We start from the raw sequence: 23034 nt of genomic DNA on the forward strand, positions 1-23034 counted from the left end.
TGATCTCCTGGGCCTGATCTTGGACGTTCCTCCGCAGGCCTTTCAAGGCCTTTGGGAGAAGGGCAGGTTTGTAATTTCCCAGCCACTCCTACATTCTTTCCTCACAATAGCCAGCGGCTCTCTAGCTTTCCTCTTTCTGGGTGTTCTTGAGGTCTTGCAGGAAAACTCAGTATTAAATAAGATCCAGTCATTTCAGCTTTCTTTCTTACTTTTAATAACTAAAACTTTCCCAAGCTCAGCGCCTAAAGCCTCAAATTTGCCTCACTGATGACATTTCTGTAGTGTCCCTCTCTCTCTCTCTCTCTCTCTCTCTCTCTCTCTCTCACACACACACACATACCTTTCTCAGTCACTAGTATAGATTGAGCTAATATTTTATAACCTCATTCTTCTAGACACCATGAGGGTCTATAAGTAAAAGAATAGATTTTATATTTAGGGGCGTTTGTGGTCGCACATTATATGAATATAGAGATAAATATACAGTATCTCATTTATTTTGATGTTCTAAGTAACATTAAGGAGGGTGATGCACGTTAATATCTGTCTGAGAGGGACAATCGGTTAAAAAGATTCAGAAACATTAAGCCAAAATAAATAGTACTTAATTCTACAAAAAAAAAAAAAAAAAGTAGGTATTAATCGAAAATAGAGACTAACAGAAGCGGGGAAAATTCTTTGAACAGTTTCATCAAATACTGGAGGCTTCTTTGAGGCCACTGCTTTCCTCCTCTGTCCCCAGGTTGCCTGGCGCCATACGTGGCTTGTGGTGAAGGTGACTCTGACCACTGGCCTCTAATGCTGACCGTGCCGGCTGGCAGAGGCAGGTGAGGCCCCTGATTGTATCTCATCTTGGATCTCCCTCCCTAGGGAGGACCATTCATAGCCGGTCCCTCCTGTGGCCACCATGGCTTCCCAAAGGCCCGGGATTTCAGAACTTGGTGGCTTACGACAGTTCTGCTTCCCAACAATGCTCTGTAACAATGCCAACTTTAGCAGCTAAGTTTTGTCACCTATTGTGTTTAGGTTGTTATTTGGCCCAAGATGATAGATGTGAATAAAACAAATGACCACAGTGGCCTCCCTACTTCCCCACCTACCAAAACGGGGTGAATAGTCAGCATTTCAGATTCTCGAAGGAAGTCTCTTCCGTTGTTGGTATAATTGTGATACCCCAAATGGCAAGCTGGAGTTTCCATGTTCTTGTCCTACAGAGTTTGAAGAATAAAAATTCGTGGACTAAAAGATTTTATGCAAAAGTGTGGAAATTAATTGCAAGTGTATACGGACTCCCAAAGGGGAACCAGTGAAGTCTGTTTGTCTAAAGGTTTATAAATGCTGGCAGCTTCTTTGTTTATAAATGCTACTTTCTAATTGGACCCTTCCTCATTTTATGTTCTCTGTATTTTTTCCTAATTGGCCCCTAGGCAGGAGACTCTTAAAAATCTGTCTTATTTCCTTTTCAGGACAGGTATAGATTCCTCACTACAGTGAAGAATTTTCTAGAATATGGTTGTTATGAGGGAGAAAAAGGGAAGTATTTTAACTTGTAAAACTATCTGTTAGTGAGTAAATAAATGGAAATACCACTCAGCTCGGCTTTGTTGGTAAAAAACATGGTAACACAACGGTGAAAAAGGAGGATGAATGCAAAGCTTTATAGTTTATAAATTCTTGTGTTTTAAAAATTAGCATATTCATGGTTAAGTTGTGGACCTGCGCGTCTGTCTGTATTTAAGCTAGCGTTTTGTTTTGTCTTTGTTTCTGGTAGATCAGAAAGTTCCTCCAAGAAGGAATGGACATATGATTCCAGCAAGAGCCAGCAGGTGGCAGTATTAGGCAGTACTGGTTTTTTCCCTTCCCCATTGCCTGGCTGACAGATTGGCTTGTTCTCAGAATAAACCAAAATCAGACCCAAATACTAAAACCATGCAGAATCTTATTATTTGTGACGGACACTGTTAGCAATGTGTTCAGAGCTATGTTTTAACTGAGCTAGGGGGAGCTGCCAAGTCCTATTGAAACTACCCAACCCTCGCTGCCTCGTGCTGTCTGATGCTTTCCTTTCGCAACCTGAAAATTGGTAGGAAACAAAGAACGATCCGGGGTTGCATCATCTCTGGGACTTTCAAACCAAATTACAACCATCCCCAGCAATGTATTTTCTGTCTTGCAGCTCTTTCCTGTTGAATTGGTCTCATGCGGCACACATCTCTTTTTCCCCCTCATTGTTACCACTGTCTTGCAATAAAAACAAGCAAAATAAAACCCCGGGTCTTAAAAATGGGATTCATTCTTTTGATTTAGAGATAAACCTCAGTTAACTGTAATATTTATACAGACATAACACAGGCTAAATCAGTCCTGCTCAGTAGAAAGGGCCCTTGTTGAGCAGATAAGTCAATCATCTCGTTAATTGAATCTCAGGAGTCATTTAAGTTTATCCTTTTAGACTGTGCTTGAAAAGGAATGGTGATGTGTGCATGTTTTTTACTAGTTTTTCTAGGCGTATGTCTTGAGGTTTGCTGATTTCCTCATTTTAGCTAAAATAGTTTAGCCAAATAGTTTTGGCTAAAATGGGGAACTATTAAAATTGGTCCTTGTTTAGCACAAAGCAATTTTCCCCAGGATTGCATTAATGTAAAAACAACCCCAAACCTGAGGGTTCTTAATAAAGAATAATAGTTATGCATGTTTTTGTATGTTTTACCTAGAGTGTGAGAAATTTAAGCAAATTGGAAAAGTTGAGAATTTGAAGAAAATAAGTAGTTGATTTAATGGTAAATATATCTTTACCGACTTCATTTATCAGGTTAGATCTGGTAGTAGAAGAAATCATCCAGATGGTCCTTTAATGTTCCTTTCAATACTAAGATTTTGTGAAACATCTTCTAAAGAGGAGTAGGTGGTGTAGGAAGAAAATTAATGTGCTATTTTAGCTTCCAGGGAGGGGAGAGGGAAGCAGTTATTTTTAGAATATGTTCCAGTTACACCCAGTTTTAGGAGAAATAGAAGAGTGTATTTTAATGTCAGTGAATCCTTCAGGGTGACGAAGTCTATGGAAACACAGCTTTCGAATCCTTGTTGCTGTGATTCCAGAGAGCAGACTGGTAGTTAGAGCATATGTGCGTGTGTGTGTGCTTGCATACATACATCTTACCACACAAATGGGGGTTTGGGTGGAACGCATGAACATATCAGCAAAGTTTCTTGGATAAAATGTAACTAGACTTTATTCCACTATTGATGTGAAAGTGCTGTCAAATTTAGCATTCCTTATGCTGGGGGAGCTAAAGAGGGGAAGTAGTTGAAACACAGGAAAAGATGAAAGAAATTATTAAATTAGAGGGAAAAAAAACCCCCATTGAGTCACTATTAATGTAATAGCAAGGGATAACTGGGCAAGCTAACAGGAGTGTTTCCCCAAAATTAAAGGCAAATATGAACTCTGCCGTAGCAGAAAGTCGTAGTGTTGCACACTCTGCCTCGTTTTTTAAGAAGGATTACATAATTTTATAATCATATTTTTTTGTGATGTAAACCAGGATACTGCACGTACGATGCAGAATACACTTGCCTGATTGAGCCCCAGAGGACTCTGCCGTGGCCTCTGTGTACCAGGGCATCCCCCCACCCCCGGCCCCCGGCCCCGGGATCACACCCTTGATGTAAGTCTGTCAAGAGCCGTTCATACCCCAGTCCATGAACAGCATGCAAGCAGGGAGTGCCCAGGGGGTTTTCATAAAAATTGCCTTTCACCTAGACTTGAAGTATTTACACAAATATTGATTCTGGATGTGAAAGGATGGTTTCTGAGCTAGAGCAGTTCCTTCCAGTATATAAAAAGCAGTAATAATTGGGTGTGGACTTCACATACCAATTTATATGATAATTTGATGAAATACATATCTATCATAATATCAACTTGATACTATTTATTTAAATGTGAAAAAATGAATAAATCCACCCACAGACGCCTTTGTGGGCAGGATTTTGGTTCTGTTTATGCATAGTTTGGAGGTTAAACAGACAAAACTTCTGCCAGCTGGATGCTTTCTCTTCTCTCTCACTTCTGTTTGACAACCCCCCCCCCCACCCCCCCCCCCTGTGGCCATCCAGGCCTCCTTCCCTTCTCCCTCCAGCCCTCCCTGTGAGCTGCTGACGACATTCCATCAGTCGTTCTGGTCATGGGACTTCGCTAACTGAAGTGTGGGCTCCTCCTTACTTACCTGAGTGAGCAGTTATTTGCATTGTAAGCTTTTCTTTTGTGAATCGTGAGCACGTTTCTCATGTTATAGCAGAGATGAGACGGTGGGAGAGCCTTTGGGAACCCAGGCATTTTTAGTTGTGTGACTTTATTTGCCCACTTAGTAGACATTTCCTAAGCTGCCTTTAACCTGGCCCAGTGCAGGTGTTGAGGGTGTAACAGTGCTCTCAGTCACGGAGTTCCAGGCTGTGGGAAGGATCTAGGTGGCCTGCTAAGCCCCTCACACACACCGTCTAATGTAATCCTCACAACAGTCCCTTAAGAAAGCTGATTCATACAGTTTAAGTAAAGTCTCTGAAGGCAGTCCTCATGCTTGACCCTTGTGTAGCTCCTTTTTTTTTTTTTTTAAAGGTCTCACATGATTATTACTGAACCCACCTACTAGTGCAGAAAAATGTCAACAAAGAGAAAAATCATTCTTCCGATAATTTCCCAATGAAAACACCCAGTTCCCCGACAGTGGTGACCTAGCTTTTCAGGGACGCGGTTAGCCGCAGGCATCCTGGGTGCAGCTGGGTGTGAGCGCCTCTCCTGGGCGACGCCTGGCAGACCCAGCCTGGTTCCTCTCAGTGTCTCCTCTTGGAGTTGTGCCTGATTGTATTCCCGGTTTCCGCCCATATCCAAGGGGGAATAGGCCGATTCTGCCTTGTTTTCTTGGCCAGGAACCTCTTGCTCCTGAAAGTCCTGTGGGAAGACAAGCAGAAGAGTCGGCCACACGCGCCCGATGGCGGAGCCTGGCGCAGCTTCGATGCTGTTGTTCACTCACTCCCTTGCTGGAATTTTCCATCACCTACTTCTGAACTACCCCCCACACACTCTTTCCCCACCCCCTCCCCAACCCCCAGCGTCCTCAGCCCTCCCACTGCCTTTCCCCTTTCCCACTTCATTCCCAGTAAGTTGGTTTCTCCCAGCTCCTGTCTTTGTACTTTTTTTTTCTCTCCTTACTTTTTGACCAAAACCCTGTTCCTATTCTGTGGCCTCAACTCAGGCTCTTTTGTCTCCAGTTTCCCTTTGGTGTTTATCTAGCTTTGTATCCCCACGCCTGGCCCCTGGAGTAAAGCCATTGCTGATAAATGCTGGGTTACTGAATTCTCTCTCCCTTTGCACGGGGAGCTGGCCAAAGCCACCGAGCCACCAGGAATCACTAAAGTGCCCTGGCCCTCGGTCTGCCAGTGGCACCCTCACCGTCAGCCTGGGCACCGTTTCTTCCTCTTCTCGACTTATCACCCAACCGCATTCTCCCTCCCTCTGCCCCACCAGCAGATTACCACTGGGATATTTTAGCTAGCATTCGGTTCTTTTCCTAATTAAACTCCCATTTTCTGAGGTAACGGAGCCCTTACTTCTGTCGGTAGAATTTCACAACGATCTGTCTTGAGGATGATGCACATCTGTCAGTAGAAGTGTTGGTCTATTTTTAACTTTCTTGGGGATGCCTCATTAGGTGGCAAGTAATAACATAGGCTCTGGAGGAAGAGAACTGAATTGGAATCCAAACTCCAGCCAGGTAAACAGGGGCAGGTTACCCCATTTCTCTGCCTCTGGACAGTGAGGCTACTACTGTGGCCGTGAGGACGAGATGAGACTCTATATGTAAAGTGCTTCGCCCGCTAGCTGACATTGAGGATGGAAGTTGACTGTTACTATGCGAGTGCGTCACTGTTGTGAATCAGTGGGAAGAGGACGTCAGACCCGAGTACAGGCGCTTTTATATCTTTGATCAGTAAGACAGGAGGTTGACTCCTGTCTGCAGTGAACAGAGGGCACTGTCCTTCAAGTCACTTCTCTCTCCTAGCTGCCAAAGAAACTATTGATTGGAGACTTTGGGGTTAAAATCATTGACCAGGACCAAGTACATGGCCTCGTCAGCCTTTCTATTGTCTTTTCCACATGGCAGCTCAGACAGCCCGTACAAAGCCTGCATTTTCCATAAGCTCTGATATTTATTGACTACAGTTGGTTTTATTCTTCTCATTTTTGCCTGCTTATGTCTCTTTGCCACCCCCTGCTTCCTGCCTCTGGTCCGCAGATGGTCTGGTGGGCCACAGTTTCATGCCAGCGTCCTCTCCAGAAATGCTCATTAGGGGGCCGAGAAGCAAGTGCCGAGGATTCTCTTGTCTCTTTGAAGCACATTCAGACCCTTAGGGAGCGATGCTAGGAAAGCCTTTGGTACGCGTTCCTGTGCAATCCAACACTAACTTCGTTTTCTTCCCCAGGACCTGCAGATAGAACGAGAGAGGAGTTCATATAACATATCTGGTGGCTGCACAGCCCTCATTGTCATTTGCCTCCTTGGGAAGCTGTACGTTGCAAATGCTGGGGACAGCAGGTAAGCAAACTAACCTCCTGGTTCTTACTGGTGTCTATTGCCTTTTGATAATTTTTATCTTTGAAAAAAAATGATGAGAAATGAGATAATTCCACTTGGAATTAGGTATTGATAAAGAGAAGTCTCCATCTGAATACAAATGCATTTAAGAATCATCAGGCTGGTATTGAAAGGTAAAGGCATCTTGTCCATAGTAGCAGTTCACATATATACCTCAATGTAAACTCGTAGTATCCACACAGATCTTGACTTCAGAGCCTGGTTTTTAATAAAAGCTTAGCAGAGGCATCATATATGAGAGTGACGAGGAGGGAGGAAAGGAATTGAACGAAGTGGGTGTTTGGAGGGGACACAGGAGGACTCCCCAGCTGGTTTCACTTCTGCCCAGTGACTGTCCCCTCCCAGAAGCCCAGCAGTTTTTCCATTTATGCACATGCCCTTAGCGGCTGCCTTCTCTTCTCTTCCAGGTTCTACTGTAAGTCCAAGGGGTTATGGTTAACGATTATCTATCCAGCATTATTAGGAGTAAGATCAACTTGTGTTTCACTTTTATTTTAAACTAGAGGCCCGGTGCACAGATTCATGCACCGGTGGGGTTCCTCGGCCTGGCCTGTAGACATCCCCAGAGGGGTCCCAGATTGCAAGAGGGCACAGTCCAGGCTGAGGGACCCCACCGGTGCATGATCGGGGCCGAGGAGGAACTGCAGGAGGGCTCCAGGGTGTGTCCAGCCCGTCTCGTCCAGTCCCGATTGGCCTGACCCCAGCAGCAAGCTAACCTACCCGTCAGAGTGTCTGCCCCTGGTGGTCAGTGCGCATCATAGCTACCAGTTGAATGGTCAGTCCATCACTTAGGCTTTTATATATATAGACTAGAGGCCCGGTGCACAAAAATTTGTGCACTCGGGGGAAGGGGGGGTCCCTCAGCCCGGCCTGTGCCCTCTCGCAGTCTGGGACCCCTCGGGAGATAACGACTTGCTGGCTTAGGCCTGCTCCTGGGTGTCAGAGGGCAGGCCCAATCCCTAGGTGCAGCCCCTGGTCGGGCTCAGAGCAGGGCCGATTGGGGGGTTGGGGCACCGCCCCCTGTCACACTCAAGGCAGGGTCGATGGGGAGGTTGCGGCGCCACTCCCTGTCACTCACAGAGCAGGGCCCATCAGGGTGGTTGGGGCTCCGTACCCTGTCACGCACAGAGCAGGGCCAATCAGGGGGTTGAGCGCTGCCCCCTGTCATGCACAGAGCAGGACCAATCAGGGGGTTGGGCGCTGCCCCCTGTCATGCACAGAGCAGGGCCCATCAGGGGGTTGGGGAGCTCCCCCCTGTCACGCACAGAGCAGGGCCGATAAGGGGGTTGAGGAGCTCCCCCCTGTCATGCACAGAGTAGGGCCAATAGGGGAGTTAGGGCACCGCCCCCTGTCACACACAGAGCAGGGCGTATCAGGGGGTTGGGGCGCCGCCTTCTATCACCCACAGAGCAGGGCCGATCAGGGGGTTGGGGCACCGCCACTGTCACACTCAGGGCAGGGCCGATGGGGAGGTTATGGCTCTACCCCGTCACACACAGAGCAGGGCCCGTCGGGGCGGGGAGGGGGGGTTGGGACTCCGCACCCTGTCACACACAGAGCCGCAGGGTGATCAGGGGGTTTGGGCGCTGCCCCTGTCACGCTGATCCGGTGCCAGGAGGCCTCGCTGCTCCGCTGATCCCGGTGCTGGGAGGCATATTACCCTTTTACTATATAGGATAGAGGCCTGGGGGCCGGCTGGTTTGCCCTGAAGGGTGTCCTGGATCAGGGTGGGGGTCCCCACTGGGGTGCCTGGCCAGTCTGGGTGAGGAGCTGAGGGCTGCTTTCAGGCTGGCAGTTGTTGACTGAGGCTCCCAACCGCTCCTTTTTTTTCTCTCTTTTTTTTTTATTCTGGGCCAGCTTTAACTCTGGTTCTAGCTCTGAGGCTTCCGCTGGTTGGTTTGCGTTCTGTAATCAAAACAATGTATAACTCCAGCTCTGAAATCCGGCAGCTCAGGCGGGAATGTTGGAGTCTGCAGTCACTGCAGCAAGCAGGCCTCATGTTCGCTTCCAGCTGCCTGGCTGCAGGCCGCCATCTTGGCTGACAGTTAATTTGCATATACTCACTGATTAGCCAATGAAAAGGGTAGCGGTCGTACGCTAATTACCATGTTTCTCTTTTATTAGTGTAGATAACCAATGTGTCTTCATTTTAGGTGTGGGGAATTTTTAAATTTATAGACTGTGAAAAGTGTTCTAATATTGCATAATTCTCTGCCCATTTAGTAACAAAGGATGTTGGCCTTATAGCAGGACTTTTGCTAAGGACTGACTCTTTATTCTGAAAGGAATCAAAGTGCTGGACTCCAACCACATTGTTCTCAGAGGAGTGACATCCTACACAGGCCAAGATCTTAGGATGTTCCCATTCCTGACCTTCCTCCTCCTTCCTGTGTGCTCTGGCCCTGCTTGAGTTATTTTCCTCCTCTCCCTCCCCCCGTCCCCTGTCTCCATCAGGTTGTGGCTGCTGCTCTGTGGCCTAGAAGACCAGCTCCCTCAGGCAACCAAGGAATTCCCCTAACTTTACAGTCATGCGTTGCTTCACAACAGGAAGACATTCTGAGAAATGTGTTGTTGGGTGACTTCATTGTTGTGTCAACATCTCAGAGTGTACCAGCACACACCTGGATGGTATAGCCTAGTACACACAAGGCTGTACAGTATGAGCTTATAGACCACCCACATCTGTGTTCCGTCGTTGACTGAAATGAAATGCCGCTGTGTGGCTCCTGATTGTACTTCCACTTATAATGCAGGTGGAGTCTGAGGGAGGCTCCATTCCCCCTGGTAGAGCATCCATTCCCAGTTTTGCCGCTAAAGATCTTGGAGGCCAAAGGAGAGTGAACTGCCAGGGCAGCAGTATTTGGGGTTGGAAGCTGATGTTTTAGAAGGTCTGTTTATGTTTAAAGTATATATGTGGATTTCCGTTCTACTCTGTAAGGTATCTCAGTTTCAACATAAAATGTACACGCTGCCATGTTTGTCCCATGGTCTCCATTCCCTGGTGTCGCTTCAGGGTCCTGGCAAAAGAGAGACTCCAATTTAGAGTCAGGGTCCATGGAATGAAGAAATGAAAGGGAGCCAGCCAGGAGGGGGGAGGCCCAAGAAGGCGTTTATATCCCCCCAACACCCTCCTTGCTCCTGCCAAGCCTGCAGGGACCAGGGAGCAAATGCTACTGCAGAGCCAGGAGGCTGGGGCCGCAGGTGAGGGCCCTGGGCAGGGGCTGCAGGAGAGAATGGGAAGAAATACTCTGCCATCTCTTTTCCCATCGCCCATCCCTTGCCAGGCTTCCCATTGGGTGAGCACAGGTGACAAGGGGCCCAGGGAATGCAGGTCACAGAGGCCAGTGAGCCAGGACACAGGCACAGGCCAAGACTGCATCCGGCGTGGGGGCGGGCAGAGGATAACCAGCACGTCCACTGCTCCTTTTCCCTTAAAGACAGGAACTCTTTGTCTTCGGGGGCCTGTAAGACACACCCTGAGGAGCCAGCTTCTGGGCCTCTTGTTCTGTCCGGATCTTGAGCTTTTTGGGAGACAGATGAGCAGATAAAGAGGCAATGCCCTCGTGTTCCGAGTAGCACTGAACCGGTGATTCATATGCACCTTCTGTCATATGTCTGGTTCCCTGTCCTTTGAAATGAGTTTGCTTTCCTGGCCCTTTCAGGGACTGAGGTGGTGCAGGGCCCTGCTTCCTGGGGATAGGCCCACCCCTCATCCCAGGTGACCCCAGACCCAGAAGGTCACCCAACTCTGCCCCAGAATATCCTTATGTTTGGTTATTCTTTTTAGAGACGCCGTTTCTCCTTAACACCTTCTTCTCCTTTTGGAATGTGGTTTTCTTCAAAGCTCTAAGCCAGTGATGGGGAACCTATGACACGCGAACTCATTTTTTTGGTTGATTTTTCTTTGTTAAATGGCATTTAAATATATAAAATAAATACCAAAAATATACATCTTTGTTTTACTATGGTTGCAAATATCAAAAAATTTCTATATGTGACACGGCACCAGAGTTAAGTTAGGGTTTTTCAAAATGCTGACACGCCGAGCTCAAAAGGTTCGTCATCACTGCTCTAAGCTCTTTAACTGAGCCCCCACCAACCAGGCCTCTGATCCTCGTCCCTGGTCCAGCACCTGCCAGTCCCTAGTGTTCATCTTCTGGACTCTGCCTTTTTTTTAAATAAGCGCCAGTTTCTAAATAAGATCTTGACTTCCTCATGTATAAAAAAAGGTGGTAGGCATTGTACTAAATCTCTAAAATTTCTGGCATTCTCATGATTATCCTATGAGAAGTTGCACTTTTGGACAGAAAAGTGGTCTCTTAAGATGGTTTATTTGGTTATTTTAACTTTCTTAGAGTCACTTTTTGAAATTTTAGTGTAACTGAGGTTCCCGTGTTTCTAAGTGTCTGCAAAAGCATACTCTTTCACATGTTATTTCCAGTCATTTTAAAAGCCTTTTATCCTTATTAAAGCTGTAAAGCACCCAAAGATAAAATTACCCTATGACAAAATAGCATCTCTAAAACCTAATAAGCTTAATCATGTTTGTCATCTCCTGGCCCCAGTATCCGGATATGAATTTGGGTTTTTATGGCTGATTGGTTGGGTTTGCTGTTCACTTGTGGGTCACATGTCATGTGGGAGCCTCGGAGAACTGTGAGCTGGCCTTTGTATGCACCACCCAAAGGGTAACTCAGAGGACACTTACTCATTAGCGTGCTATTTTCAGCTCTTGTATGAACAATAGGTATTTCATATCCTCTTATATAGAATCACTGTCCAGTTTACATACCAATACTACATTATAGGTATTTGAGTTTACAAAAATATTCAGTTAATCCCAAGAAACAGCAGTAGAGCTGACAGAGGATTCTGCACCAGGGTTCTCATGAAGTCAGTACTGATTTTTGTTCTTTATTGCCAGGTATTGGCTGCTGCATGTTTACTTTAAATCCTGACAACTTTGAAAGTGAAAGCAAACCTTTGTCGTAGGTCTGCTATCCCATGATTACTCACACTCCAGAAAAGAGCGGAGCACTGGTTTGATACGGAAGCGACCGGTGGTCAAGAACTGTTTTCTCAGCCACTTAGCTGTGGTTCGTCTGATTTACCAGCAGGTGCAGTCGTGCTGGGGGTTGTGTTCAGGTGAAGCCTGGCGATGCTTGCGGGTTACTGGTGTTCGCATCAGCGACCATCCTCAGGGCAGGATGGTCCACAGTGGTGCCAGGGGACTGGTCCACAGCCTGGGACAGACTTGCCCTTCTCCCTGCAGCGAGATAACCAGCCCTGGAGGCACATGCCACAACTATTTAATGCACACCAATTGCTTCATTTTTCCCAGGCAGAGGCAGCCAACTCTACACCTAGGAGACCCTAAGGGCCTAGGAAAGAACCAGATGGTGGGCGGGTTTCCACTTCCAGCACAAAGGAACTGGTGGCATGCAAATGTCATGCAAAGCAGTATGCAAACTACCACCCATTGTGTTCCAGTCATCCGCTCCTTGGGGCTCCAGTGATTCTTCCGTTTAAGAAGATGTTTTGACTCCATTTTAGATAATGATTTCATTTAGTTTCTAGAGCCACGGCACTGAGGCAGCAAAGTCGTCAGGCCTCATTTCACACAGTGTCTCAAGGTTTGGCAACGGAGACTAGGGGAATCATTCACATTCTAGAAGCCATTTAATATTTGTTAAACTCAGGATCTTGCTCTTGCCAAATTCACAGTAGCAGCAGGAATAAAGCAGCTAATAAGTGTTGGGCACATGGTAAAAACTGTAACAGGATCATGTTTGATTCTCCCAGCAACATAGTGAGAAGCAGGCAACGTTCATATTAGATACAGGTTGCGGCTCACCGAGGGGAAGGGGTCTGCCCGTGCCCCACGGCTGCGAAGGAGCAGGGCTACCATCCCGCCCGGGACTGGACAGCAGAGCGCCCCCTTCTCAGCGCCCCCAGTGCTCAGTCAGCGCCCTGTGCCGGGGGCTCCCATCCAGGCCAGACACAGGGTCTTTCTCTTCTGTTTTTCACATTTGAACACCTCCAAAAGCACGTTTCTAGTGAACATTTTCCTTCCTGTTTGTGTGTAAAATGATGGCATACCTTATGCCCAGTGGCTTTGATTTCACTTAAAGCGGCTTATGCAGTGCAGTGGGTGGATGGTTGCACTGGAAACTATCTGAAGCTTTGAGTGGCCCAGTTCATTCAGGGATGACACGGGAAATGATATTTTCCCAAAGTGAGGGCTGCCATCCCCACCCAGAGGTCCCAGCGTTCAATGAGACCGTTTTAAATGTTATGTTTTCGTTCCAGTGGTCATCTGTTGAAATTAACATAAGAAGCATTTTTGGCTCTTGCAGAAGCATTCTCTGGCTCTTGTAGACGACTGTCTTATAGGTGATTCCTGGCACAAACCCAGATCCCCATTTTGTGGTGTTTACAGTTTCTTTGGCCGCAAGCGTCTTGACTTTTTCCTGGAAGTGCAGGGCCATCTTCACGTTCCTGAAGGTCCTCCCAGGAAAAGGGCGGGGAGGTCGATGTGTTCGTGAAGCAGCTCTGGATCCCAGGAGCGAACGAGCATCCACAGATTGTCCTTCAAACAAAGCCCCGGGTCCAGCCAGCGTGGGTTTCATTCATTCCTCTTTCCCTCGTTTTTAATTTCCCAGAATTAAGTTAAAGCTCCCTGTTCATTCAGAGATGAATTCCTCTGGCAAGTCCAAATGTTCCTGAGGATAGGAGCTGGGTGTCAAATGAGACTTACGTTTCTAAACTCAGAACCCGTTAAGCCTCTGTGCTGTCTTCTCTTCCGGGTTTCTCCCCTTTCCCGGTGGTAAGACATGAAACACGACGTAACTGCCTCACACCCGCGTGAATGTAAGAGCGGTTCCTTCCTCCTTATGTGCGTGGGCATACATGGCCAGAACAGAGCCTTCCTGCTTGTTGCTCCTAAGTGGTTCTTCGCTCCCACCTGCCAGTGCGCCCGGGTTCAGAAATACAATTGATCTTCTTCCAGGATCACAGTGAGTTCAGCACACCTCTCGCTTTTTCTGACAAGTATCTGAGAAATAGCATGGAAAGAAACCAAAGTTAACCCCCACTCTCTACTAGGAGAGTTGAATCTCTGTTTCTGCCTTTTTCTTGCATGGCTCCCTTCTTTTCAGTATGTATTTACATTATCCCTTAGCCATACCTGTACCTATAGAGGGATTAGAAAAAAGAAAATTACCACCAATTGGTCACTAATACACGCAAAGGCATTGAGACCACGAGTCAGTGCAAAACAGTCTTTGCTTTTCCTATCCAGCCACTCGCTGTCTACATGGAGGGCACCCAGAGGCCCTTTCCTCTCTGGACTTCCTCCCTGTCCTCACCCAGGGTGGTGTTTTTTGTTTTTGTATTTTTCCAAACCTTTCCCTGACAACCCCTTGCCCTGAGTCAGTGGTTCTCAAAGTGTGGGCCCCAAACCAGCAACAGTAGCAACTGGGAACTTGTTAGAAAAGTAAGTTCTAGGCTTCTGCCCCAGATCCACTGAATCAGAAACCCAGGGGGTGGGGCTGGCAATGTCTTAGCAAGCCCTTCTGGCGATGCTGACATAAGGAAGAATAGCTGCTCTCAGGTCTACCCTGGGCATCTGAGAAGGCCCGCAAGGAGCCGTATGGCCTCAGGGTTTAAAAGTTGCAGCTCTTCTTGGCCTGAGGCTAAAGTGGCTCACTCTGGAGGCTATCAGGTGCCCCAAGTCCCGCATGCAGGGGAGCCTCGGGGACAGCGTTTCCCCTAAAGCCTCTGACACTGCTCCCTGAGGTCTGGCTGCCTGCACCTGTCAGCTGGCTGCGATTCCTTTCTGCCAGCTTGATACTCTGGAACATAGGTCCTTGTCCTCAAAAAATGGTAAGGATTTCTTACATGACCCACTCCTTCGCTCATACTCCCACTGACGGCTGGGTAGTTCTGAAGCCCCCAGCCCAGCCCATGCCCAGTGAGGACTGCCTTATTGGAAACGGGGCAGGCATGACTCTGTGTGGGCCTTTGGCCTCATCTGGTTGGGCCCCTGACACAGTTGAATTTTGGCTGTGGTTCCCCATCCCAACCAAGTTACACTTCTAACAACTTCCCTTTATTCCTAGAGACGGAGGGACGGGGCTGGGAAGGCTCGTGGAGTTCGTAGAAATGGAATGTTTGCCCTTACGAACGCGGGCACGAGAGAACGGTGGGCAGGAGAGTGACAGAAGCATTCTCTGGCTGTTGTAAACGACTGTCACCAAGATCAGGTGAAAGAGTGAGTCCGTGTCATGGGGGATCTTTCTAGCAGAGAGCACCACAGCTTTATCTTTGGGGCACTCTTGGCCACCCCAAGATTTTCAGGTCCTAACCCTCTGATTTGCTGCTGACGTGAAACCAAGTAAGGCAAATGAACAGGATTGAAAATTTTACCCTTTGTGACTTATGCTAACTGAGTTAGAGAAAGACAGGCACCATATGATTTTACTCCTTGGTGGAATCTAATGAACTAACAAGCAAAATGGAGACAGTCTCATAGATAGAGAGCAGGCTGTCCGGGGCAAGGGGGCCGGGGGGCATTGGGGAGCTGGGGTTTGTGGAGGGATTGAGCAAACAAGAAAATAAAGAGAAAAAAACAAAGGCCTTTAGTGCCTGGGAAGGTGGGTTGAACTCAGGAGAAGCTTAACCATAGTCAAGGTGAAGTGTAATATCCGTTGAAAAGGAAAACAACAAAAATAAACACTATCAGGACAGGGGAGACTAAACTTCTCAATGGCTCCCATTTTTAAAAACTGTAAGTGGACAGTAAAGTCCATCTGACCAGTGATGTGATGTGGAACCAGACCTAATGTAATCCTAGGCTGCCGCCTTTGAAGATGAGGCAAGTAATAGCTAACGTTTTCGGCCTGGCTTCCTTTGTGTCAGGTGCCGTTTCTAATTTCTAGGGCTTTATGTGAATAACCTAATTAATCTTCACACCGACCCTTTCGGGGAAGTACTGTCATTAATCTGATTTTACACGTGAAGTCCCTCTCTGGGCAACACATTCCAGCTTGTGCGTGAATGAGCAGGGGCCTCCGCAGAGACCGGATGGTGAGAGGTTTGGAACCACGTTGGAAGGGATGACGAAAACTCAAACCGAGAAGCGTGTTTCCAGCCGAGTGACAAATTAACGTGTGTGGCTAGAAAGGAGGTCTCTGGGTTTTTACAGACTTGGAGTGGCGAGGCCTGCTCTCCAAGGGGCTGGTACAGAGCTGACAGCCACCGGAGGACAGAGTAGTGGCCAAGAGCAGGGACTCCCGCTCCTGGGTTGCTTGGCTCTGAGGCTTTTAGTTGTGTGTGACCTCGGCTCAGTGCCGTCCTTGCAGTGCCTCAGTCCCGCCATCTGTAAATGGGGATGACGGAAGTGCCCACGCCCCAGATGAAGATTAAACGGGCAGGTGGTGGGAAGCTCTTTGCACAGAGCAAGGGCTTAACTCCCCCCTCTGATACCTACCCACACGGAAGCGCTTCCCAGGCCCTCCCGATGGGTCTCAGTGCAGATCGCTCTCAGGAGCGGTCGGCCTCACTCCCTCCTGAGCGGGAGGGTTTCTGGGTCACGGCTCAGTGTGGTTTTCATTCAGGTCAGCTCCGCACCTCAGACGGGTGTCACTGCTGTTTGACTCAGTCATCATTTGTGTGAACCCAAGACCAGCGTGGGTTATTAGAGAGAATAGTGTGAAAAAGGAAGTGCAGTGCACATCTAAAATACAGTGTTCAGAGAGTGGCTGCGGAGCCCTTCGCTGAAGTGCACGGAGGCTCTCTGGGTGAAGGACGAGCGGGACTCAGCGTGGGTGGCGACCCAGAGCGTGCACTTGGAGCTCACACGGCCTGAGTGAGTTCTAGTCGCGCAGCAAGATTCGGGGCAAGAGCTCCTAAGACCCAGTATGCTCATCTGTCTGATGAAAATAATAGCAGCCTCCTATGGGGAACTGTTCTATAAATGAGGCAGTACACATAAGGAGATGATCTTGTTTATCTAGTACAGTGGTTCTCAACCTTCCTAATGCCGCAACCCTGTAATACAGTTCCTCATGTTGTGGTGACCCCCAATTTCATCGTTACAAATTGAACATAATTAAAGCACAGTGATTAATCACAAAAACAATATGTAAGTAATTATATATGTGTTTTCCGATGGTCTTAGGCGACCCCTGTGAAAGGGTCTTTCGACCCCCAAAGGGGTCGCGACCCACAGGTTGAGAACCGCTGATCTAGTACATAGTAAGCACATGGTAATACATGTTGGCTGTTGTCCATATTAAAATAGAAAGTCAAAAAGACTAAATATTGACTAAAAGTACAGGGTTTAAAGCCAAGCATCCTGGGTTTGAATTCCTTTTCACTCCCTTTCTCTAAAACCAATTAAAAAATAAAATAAAAATAATAGAGACAAAAACTCCTATCTAAATGAAGCTTGCATTTTAGGGTGGGGCAGGGCGGGGGTGGGGGTGGGGGGGCGGGAGACTGATAATCAATAAAATAAAGAAGTAAAATATATAATACACGTTAAAGCATTGAATATGACATACTGATTTCATGACTGTGACGTATTTAGACAGTCTCTATCTTCTATACAGAAAGCACTTAATAAATGTTAGTTATTAGTATTTATTATTAATTTATTGCTGTTACTGCTAATACTAGAGTTTGCCACTTTAGTATAGCTTAGTTTATAATAACATTACGGTGCAAGGTAGATAAACTTTGCATTACAGTACAGATGGCCAGGAAAGGGCTGCCCTGGCCTTTGGGCTGATGTGAAGAATGCTGTGAACTTCTCAGATAGCAGCATTCCTGAGCTGTTCCAGGTCTCCCGCGGGGAGTGAGACGTCTTAGCCAGTACATAGTGCTGCCAAATATTAGCTCTGGACGCTAGAACTCTGCGCTTCCCCGAGTGGAGGTGGACAGCGTGCTGGAGCCAGGCCAGCACACGCTGAGGCCGCGTGCTCGGGGAGGGGCTCCACAGGCTGACAGCTAACTTCCGGTGCTTTGGGGGGCATGCCAGGCAGCTCTAATAGGATTTTTGTTTTGTTTTTTTACCTAGTGTTTTGGGAAGCCATGGGTGTGGTGTCTCTTGTAGCACAGAAAAAAAAGTCCTTTTTTAGCAAATCCCTTTAGAAGCCTCCAGGCATGTGACAGAGAAATAACAAGGTTTTTTCTTTCTCTTGCAAGACTTGGCTGTGAAGTCAAGGTCCTGCTCCCCAGGGAGCTCAGGGGCACAGGAAGCCCTCAGTCAGGCTGCTTGGTCCAGGGCCCGCCTGACCCTCTGCAGCAGGCCGCGTGGCCGCCCAGCTCTCGGCCGCCTTTCTCTGGCAGCGGCACCCAAGGCAACGAAGAGGCTTTTGAAGCTGCGGAGTGGCAACTATTCCCAGCCATGGCCACCACCAGGCCCGCCTGCAGAAACGGGGTTCTTGCAATTAATTTTCGTGCAGATTCATCTCCCTATGTGCTCCCCCTCCCTCCCGCAACCTGGAGCCAAGCGTTTCCGTTCTTTTCTATGTCAAAGTTTATGTGCAGTTTTTTCTCTCCTCTCTCAGTCACGCCCTTTGTGAATCGGACCTGGCACATCACCGCCATCGTTCTCACCAGTATTTCAAGGACACAGGGTCCCTCTCGCAAATGGGCCGCTCCAGTTCTCAGTGTTCATAGGTTGTCTGAAAAATGGCCAGACTCCATTAGTTACGTCTCAGAGCCTTTAGTTAAACAAAATCTTGTCACAAACGCCCTGTGCGTGAAACAGCTAAGAACTTGTGGTTGGGCAGGTTATGTAGTGGTTAATAGCACAGACTCTAGAGCAGCAGTCGCCCACTGGTGGTCCGTGAGGTCCGAAAGGTTCGCGACCGCTGTTCTAGAGACAGCCTAGCTGGGCGCTGGTCCTGGCTCTGTCACTTACCACTTTCTCATGCCACGGGCCTCCCTTGGAGAAGGTGACAGGAGGCAGCTGCGGACGGTGCTGCTGTGTTACTGCAGGGGTCCTGTGAGGCACCTGTCCGTCTCCTCGCTCGGCGGCCGCTGTCCTGAGTACGCGGAGGCCTTCTCTCCTGTGTGCACCCCAGGGCACGGCCGGGCTGGGGAGCGGGTGGTGGTCTTCACCTTGGGTCCTGCGATGAGTAAAGGATCGTGGTTGTCTCGGCGCTGCCTGTCAGGGAGCACTGTGGCTGCTTCCAGGAAAGCGACAAGCCTTACAGGACACGTGTTGTTCTTTTATTAACTTAATTCCTTGCTGCTTCTGATCTTCCCTCATTTTAATTTCCACATGTATTTTTTAATCTGGTGTGTATTTGTGTAATCTCCCTTTCAATCCTTTCTTGCACAAGGCAAAGTCTGAATAAGACGTCCTGCAAACTGTTTTATGCTTAAAATGTCCAAAACTAAAGGAGTTTTTTTCTCCCAAATGGAGCCCTTTTCCCCTGTCCCAGTTTTGTTTAAGGTGCCACCAAGCATCCCCCTACCCTAAACTAGAAACCTAGGGTAACTTACGGTGATGGCTCTTTCTCCTCTCCCTTTCCCCGCCCATGTCTACCACCGGTGCCTGCCTGTAGCCCACAGCGTCTTTGGTGGACTCCATATAGGAGCCTTACCGCGATCCGTTCGTTTCACTGGCTCCCGTTCAGTCGCTAAAATGCTGGCAGCCCCTCCAATCCCCTATTTAAAGCTGGGTGACGTCTCATCTTCAGAATCAAGTGCAGATTCCTTAGCTTTCTTTGTCAGCCTCCCTCTGCCTTCATCTCTTGTCACTTCTGATCCTCGCACCCCAGCCCTGGCAGTGCCAGCCCACATCCTTACGCCTCCCGGAACTGCACTGCCCTCCAGGCCTTGTCGTGATAGCAGCTCCCGGGTGTTGTCTAGAAGACGTGACTTCTGTGTCACTTCTTCCTCGAGGTCTTCCCTGTCCACAGGGTCCCAGGGATGCCTTCCGGTGCTGTTGCTTCACTTTTCACACTGCAGCATAATTGAGCATCTCTCCCTAATAGGCCAGGGCTCATTTGAAGCAGGAATCAAATCTTATCTTTGTATCCCCCCAGAGCACTCCCAGAATCAGGCTCAGCTCTGCTTGGGCTCTCTGTTTATAAATAGGATGGCTGTTTGTAAAGCCCATGACAAGGTGATGCCATTGTGGGCTTTATAACGTTTTTAAAGGAACCTGTGCGAGTAAGTACCCTTAGTCTGGGGGTGACTCTAAATGGGGGGTGCACAGGGACCTGGAATCGGAAGGCCATGGCTAATTGTGGGGAAACGGCCCCTCGTGGTCCCCAACACATTGAGACACCTCATAAACACGCTTCCCCCACCTCCCCAGATCCACTGCAGTCAGACCTGTGTCCAGCCGGCTCTGACTGCAGACGACATCAGGGACACATGGCTTCTTTGGGCCTCCATTGCCTCCTTCGGTCAGGACTGCCACTTCCCCCCTAGACTTCAGCAACAGTTGCTCGTTCCCTCTTCAGCTCTGTCCTCACAGACCACTGTCCACACACGGGAATAATCTTTGTCAAGGATCGACCTCTGCTCTAAGCCCTCCGAAGCTCATTGTTGATTTTCTTTAAACTCTGCGATGCCTGCCAGGTCCTCTGCCCACCTCTCCAGCCCCGCCAAGCCCGTCTCATGTTCTCACTGACCCTCTGTCCGGCTTCACACACGGCCAAGTGCGCTCCCGCATGGAGTCTCTGCACATGCCGTTGCTCCCGCCCGAGCTGCTCTCTCCCTGGCTTCCCACATGGCTCCCCGCTGCCAGTCCTTCGGGCCTCACTGTCCCCTCCTGGCCCGGCTGTCTGAAGCGTCCCAGCACCTCCCACACAGACCCCTGCTTTCCCAAGCTGTGAGCTCCGTGCCATAGACTGCTCTCGGGTTCCCTGCCAGGGCCCGTGCCTGGCCCGGGGTGGCCACTCTGGGAATATTTGCCAAAAGAAAGAAAACAAGGTCTTGGAAGTTCCAATTTGATCAGTAAAAGTGTGGTCGGTGTTGCGGGGCTCCCCTTACATGCATGGTCACGTGGGTTTACGTTCAAATTTTTACAGTGAAAATGCTCAAGTTCCTTTGGAGGCCGAGCCCTCCGTGGCTGTGTGTTTAGGACAGCCGCTCTCGGGCGGTTGAGACAGATTCACTTCAGGTTGGCGTTTTGGCCCTGTCTGGCGTCTGCAGCCACAATCGCCTCTCGCTAATTTAGGGCACCCCTAGATTTCCAGTGCATGCGTCCCTCTCGGCAATATAGGACAGGAGCCAGGGGACTGTGCTGTCCCTGATGGCCCCTCTCAACGCACTGCTCCAGTCAGTGAGCTCTCTGGTGCAGACTCTCGCTCCTTCTGGGTCACTCCCATTTGTTCTCATTTCACTATTTTTGTCCCTGGCAATTGTCTGGAGGGAAATTCATCCGAGTCCAACATTTTCCGTGTTACTGGATTTCACGAAGGAGAGAAGAGAGAGGGTGGTCCGCCCGGGCACGGGGGAGGAGCCCGGTGCAGGCAGAAAAGATGACAGCTGGACGAAGGTGGGAATCAGGACTGGGGAGAACCTGGCCTTTGCCCTAGGTGCCAGGAGGCATCATGGGAGGCCCTAGATGCTCGGAAACAACAGGAGTTTCTATGGCAGTGATGGCGAACCTTTTGAGCTCAGCGTGTCAGCATTTTGAAAAACCCTAACTTAACTCTGGTGCCGTGTCACATATAGAAATGTTTTGATCTTTGAAACCATAGTAAAACAAAGATTTATATTTTTGATGTTTATTTTATATATTTAAATGCCATTTAACAAAGAAAAATCAACCAAAAAAATGAGTTTGCGTGTCACCTCTGACACGCGTGTCATAGGTTCGCCATCACTGGCCTATGGCAACGGTCTACCACGGGCAGGAGGTGGCATAGCACTGAAGAAAGAACCCCCGAGCTGAATGTGAGGACATGGGTCTCAGCCTGGCCAGACCGGTAACCTCCGTCGGTCTTGGTTTCTTCATTCCTAAAATGAAACAGTTAACCTACCAGGATTTCTAATCTCAGACATTTCTGGGAAGCTTTGGCCAAGCCTTCGTCCCAGGGCCGAGATAGAACAAACACAGATTCGGTCAAGAAGTTGAGTTTCTTTGGGGGTTAATTAGCCCAGTGAATTCTCCCACCTTCATTCTCTGGTGAACATGCGTTGTAGGCCATTTTTAAATTCCTTAGACTTCGGAAACTGGTGAGAGGTTTTAACTACAAATAAACATATAAGCTGTGTAAGTGCAGAAACCCCACACGTGCGGGGGCCTCCCCTTGGCGAGAACACCCTGGGCATCGATGAATCACGCTCAGATCGTTTTCATCTGTGAGGTTCATGTGAACTCAGGCGCCACGAGACCTCAAGGCAAAAATAGATGTCCTTCAAAGCGTTCGTGGCTTCCAAGACTTATCCATCTGGAAACCAAATGAAGGCACTGCCTCTCATGAAAGAGTCCTCACAACTGCAATGAAAGGCTGCGTGATCCCAGCCAGACGCGAGAAAGTGTGAACTTTTTCATCTGTGACTGAAGGAACGTGACTGCCATTAGGGCACGTTCCTTTAGGGTTCTGGGACAGCTTCAAGCACTTCGCTCCAAGCACCACAGTTTAGCCTTTTGAACAGCAAACTCACGTTTCAAATGATAACAAATGTCTCTATCAGTGCTCTCTCTAATTGCTCCTCAGCCGCTCTCCTCCATTGCACCAGACAGAGGATGGGAAGGTTTGCGTGCCAGAAGCCTCCATCTGCGTCTCTCCCTTGAGAGGTGGCTGTGAATGGCACCGACCAATGGGAGCCGGCTTGTGCTCTAAAAGCCTCTTGTTCTGTGGAGTGTGTGACTTACTGATGGATGCTAAACATTCAAAATGTGAACTTAAATGGGTCCATAGAAATTGGGACGCAGAAACAAGGGATTTGATGGATTGTGTTTCTCTTGAGTGTTTGGTGTTAGGGTAGGAAGAGCCTCTTCAACAAACAGGGTTATTATAAGAACAAGCTTACAACTTGAACCTTGCCCCCAGGAAAAATACATTTGAAAATGGTGTGTCTACAATGACACATTTTTGGTGGACTTACTAGAATGGATTTTTTTCCAGTGAATTTACCTTGGCATTAATTTTTTTTCTTCATTTCTGTGCGACATAGAAGGGTGAACTGGTTTATTTTTATTTTGCTGCCTGAGGAAGAATTAAACTCAAAGTAACTAGTTTGTGTAGCACTTAAGATATTTTAATTCACCTGAATGTATTTAATTTTTTCAATGTACTAGCCCAGAGTATTAATATTTCCTATCATTCTTGTGTTGACAGTGGGAATGTTATTTCTCTGTTTCATGGATGGGAGTTTCTGCTTTGGGCACTGCTACTCCCAG

At 48.2% G+C, this 23034-nt stretch overlaps 1 protein-coding gene across 1 annotated transcript in view; it reads left to right on the forward strand.

The window, feature by feature from the left end:
- PPM1H (protein phosphatase, Mg2+/Mn2+ dependent 1H) overlaps positions 1-23034 on the forward strand; it is a 237704-nt gene that overhangs the window by 111893 nt on the left and 102777 nt on the right. Inside the window, exon 4 of the mRNA XM_070409814.1 lies at positions 6484-6596. Within this exon, the coding sequence (XP_070265915.1) occupies positions 6484-6596 (113 nt within the window). The remainder of the gene's footprint in view (positions 1-6483; positions 6597-23034) is intronic.

Source organism: Myotis yumanensis, unplaced genomic scaffold (assembly GCF_028538775.1).
Source record: "Myotis yumanensis isolate MYYU_CA2020_CCGP unplaced genomic scaffold, mMyoYum1.0.hap1 SCAF_3, whole genome shotgun sequence".
Lineage (NCBI taxonomy): Eukaryota > Metazoa > Chordata > Mammalia > Chiroptera > Vespertilionidae > Myotis > Myotis yumanensis.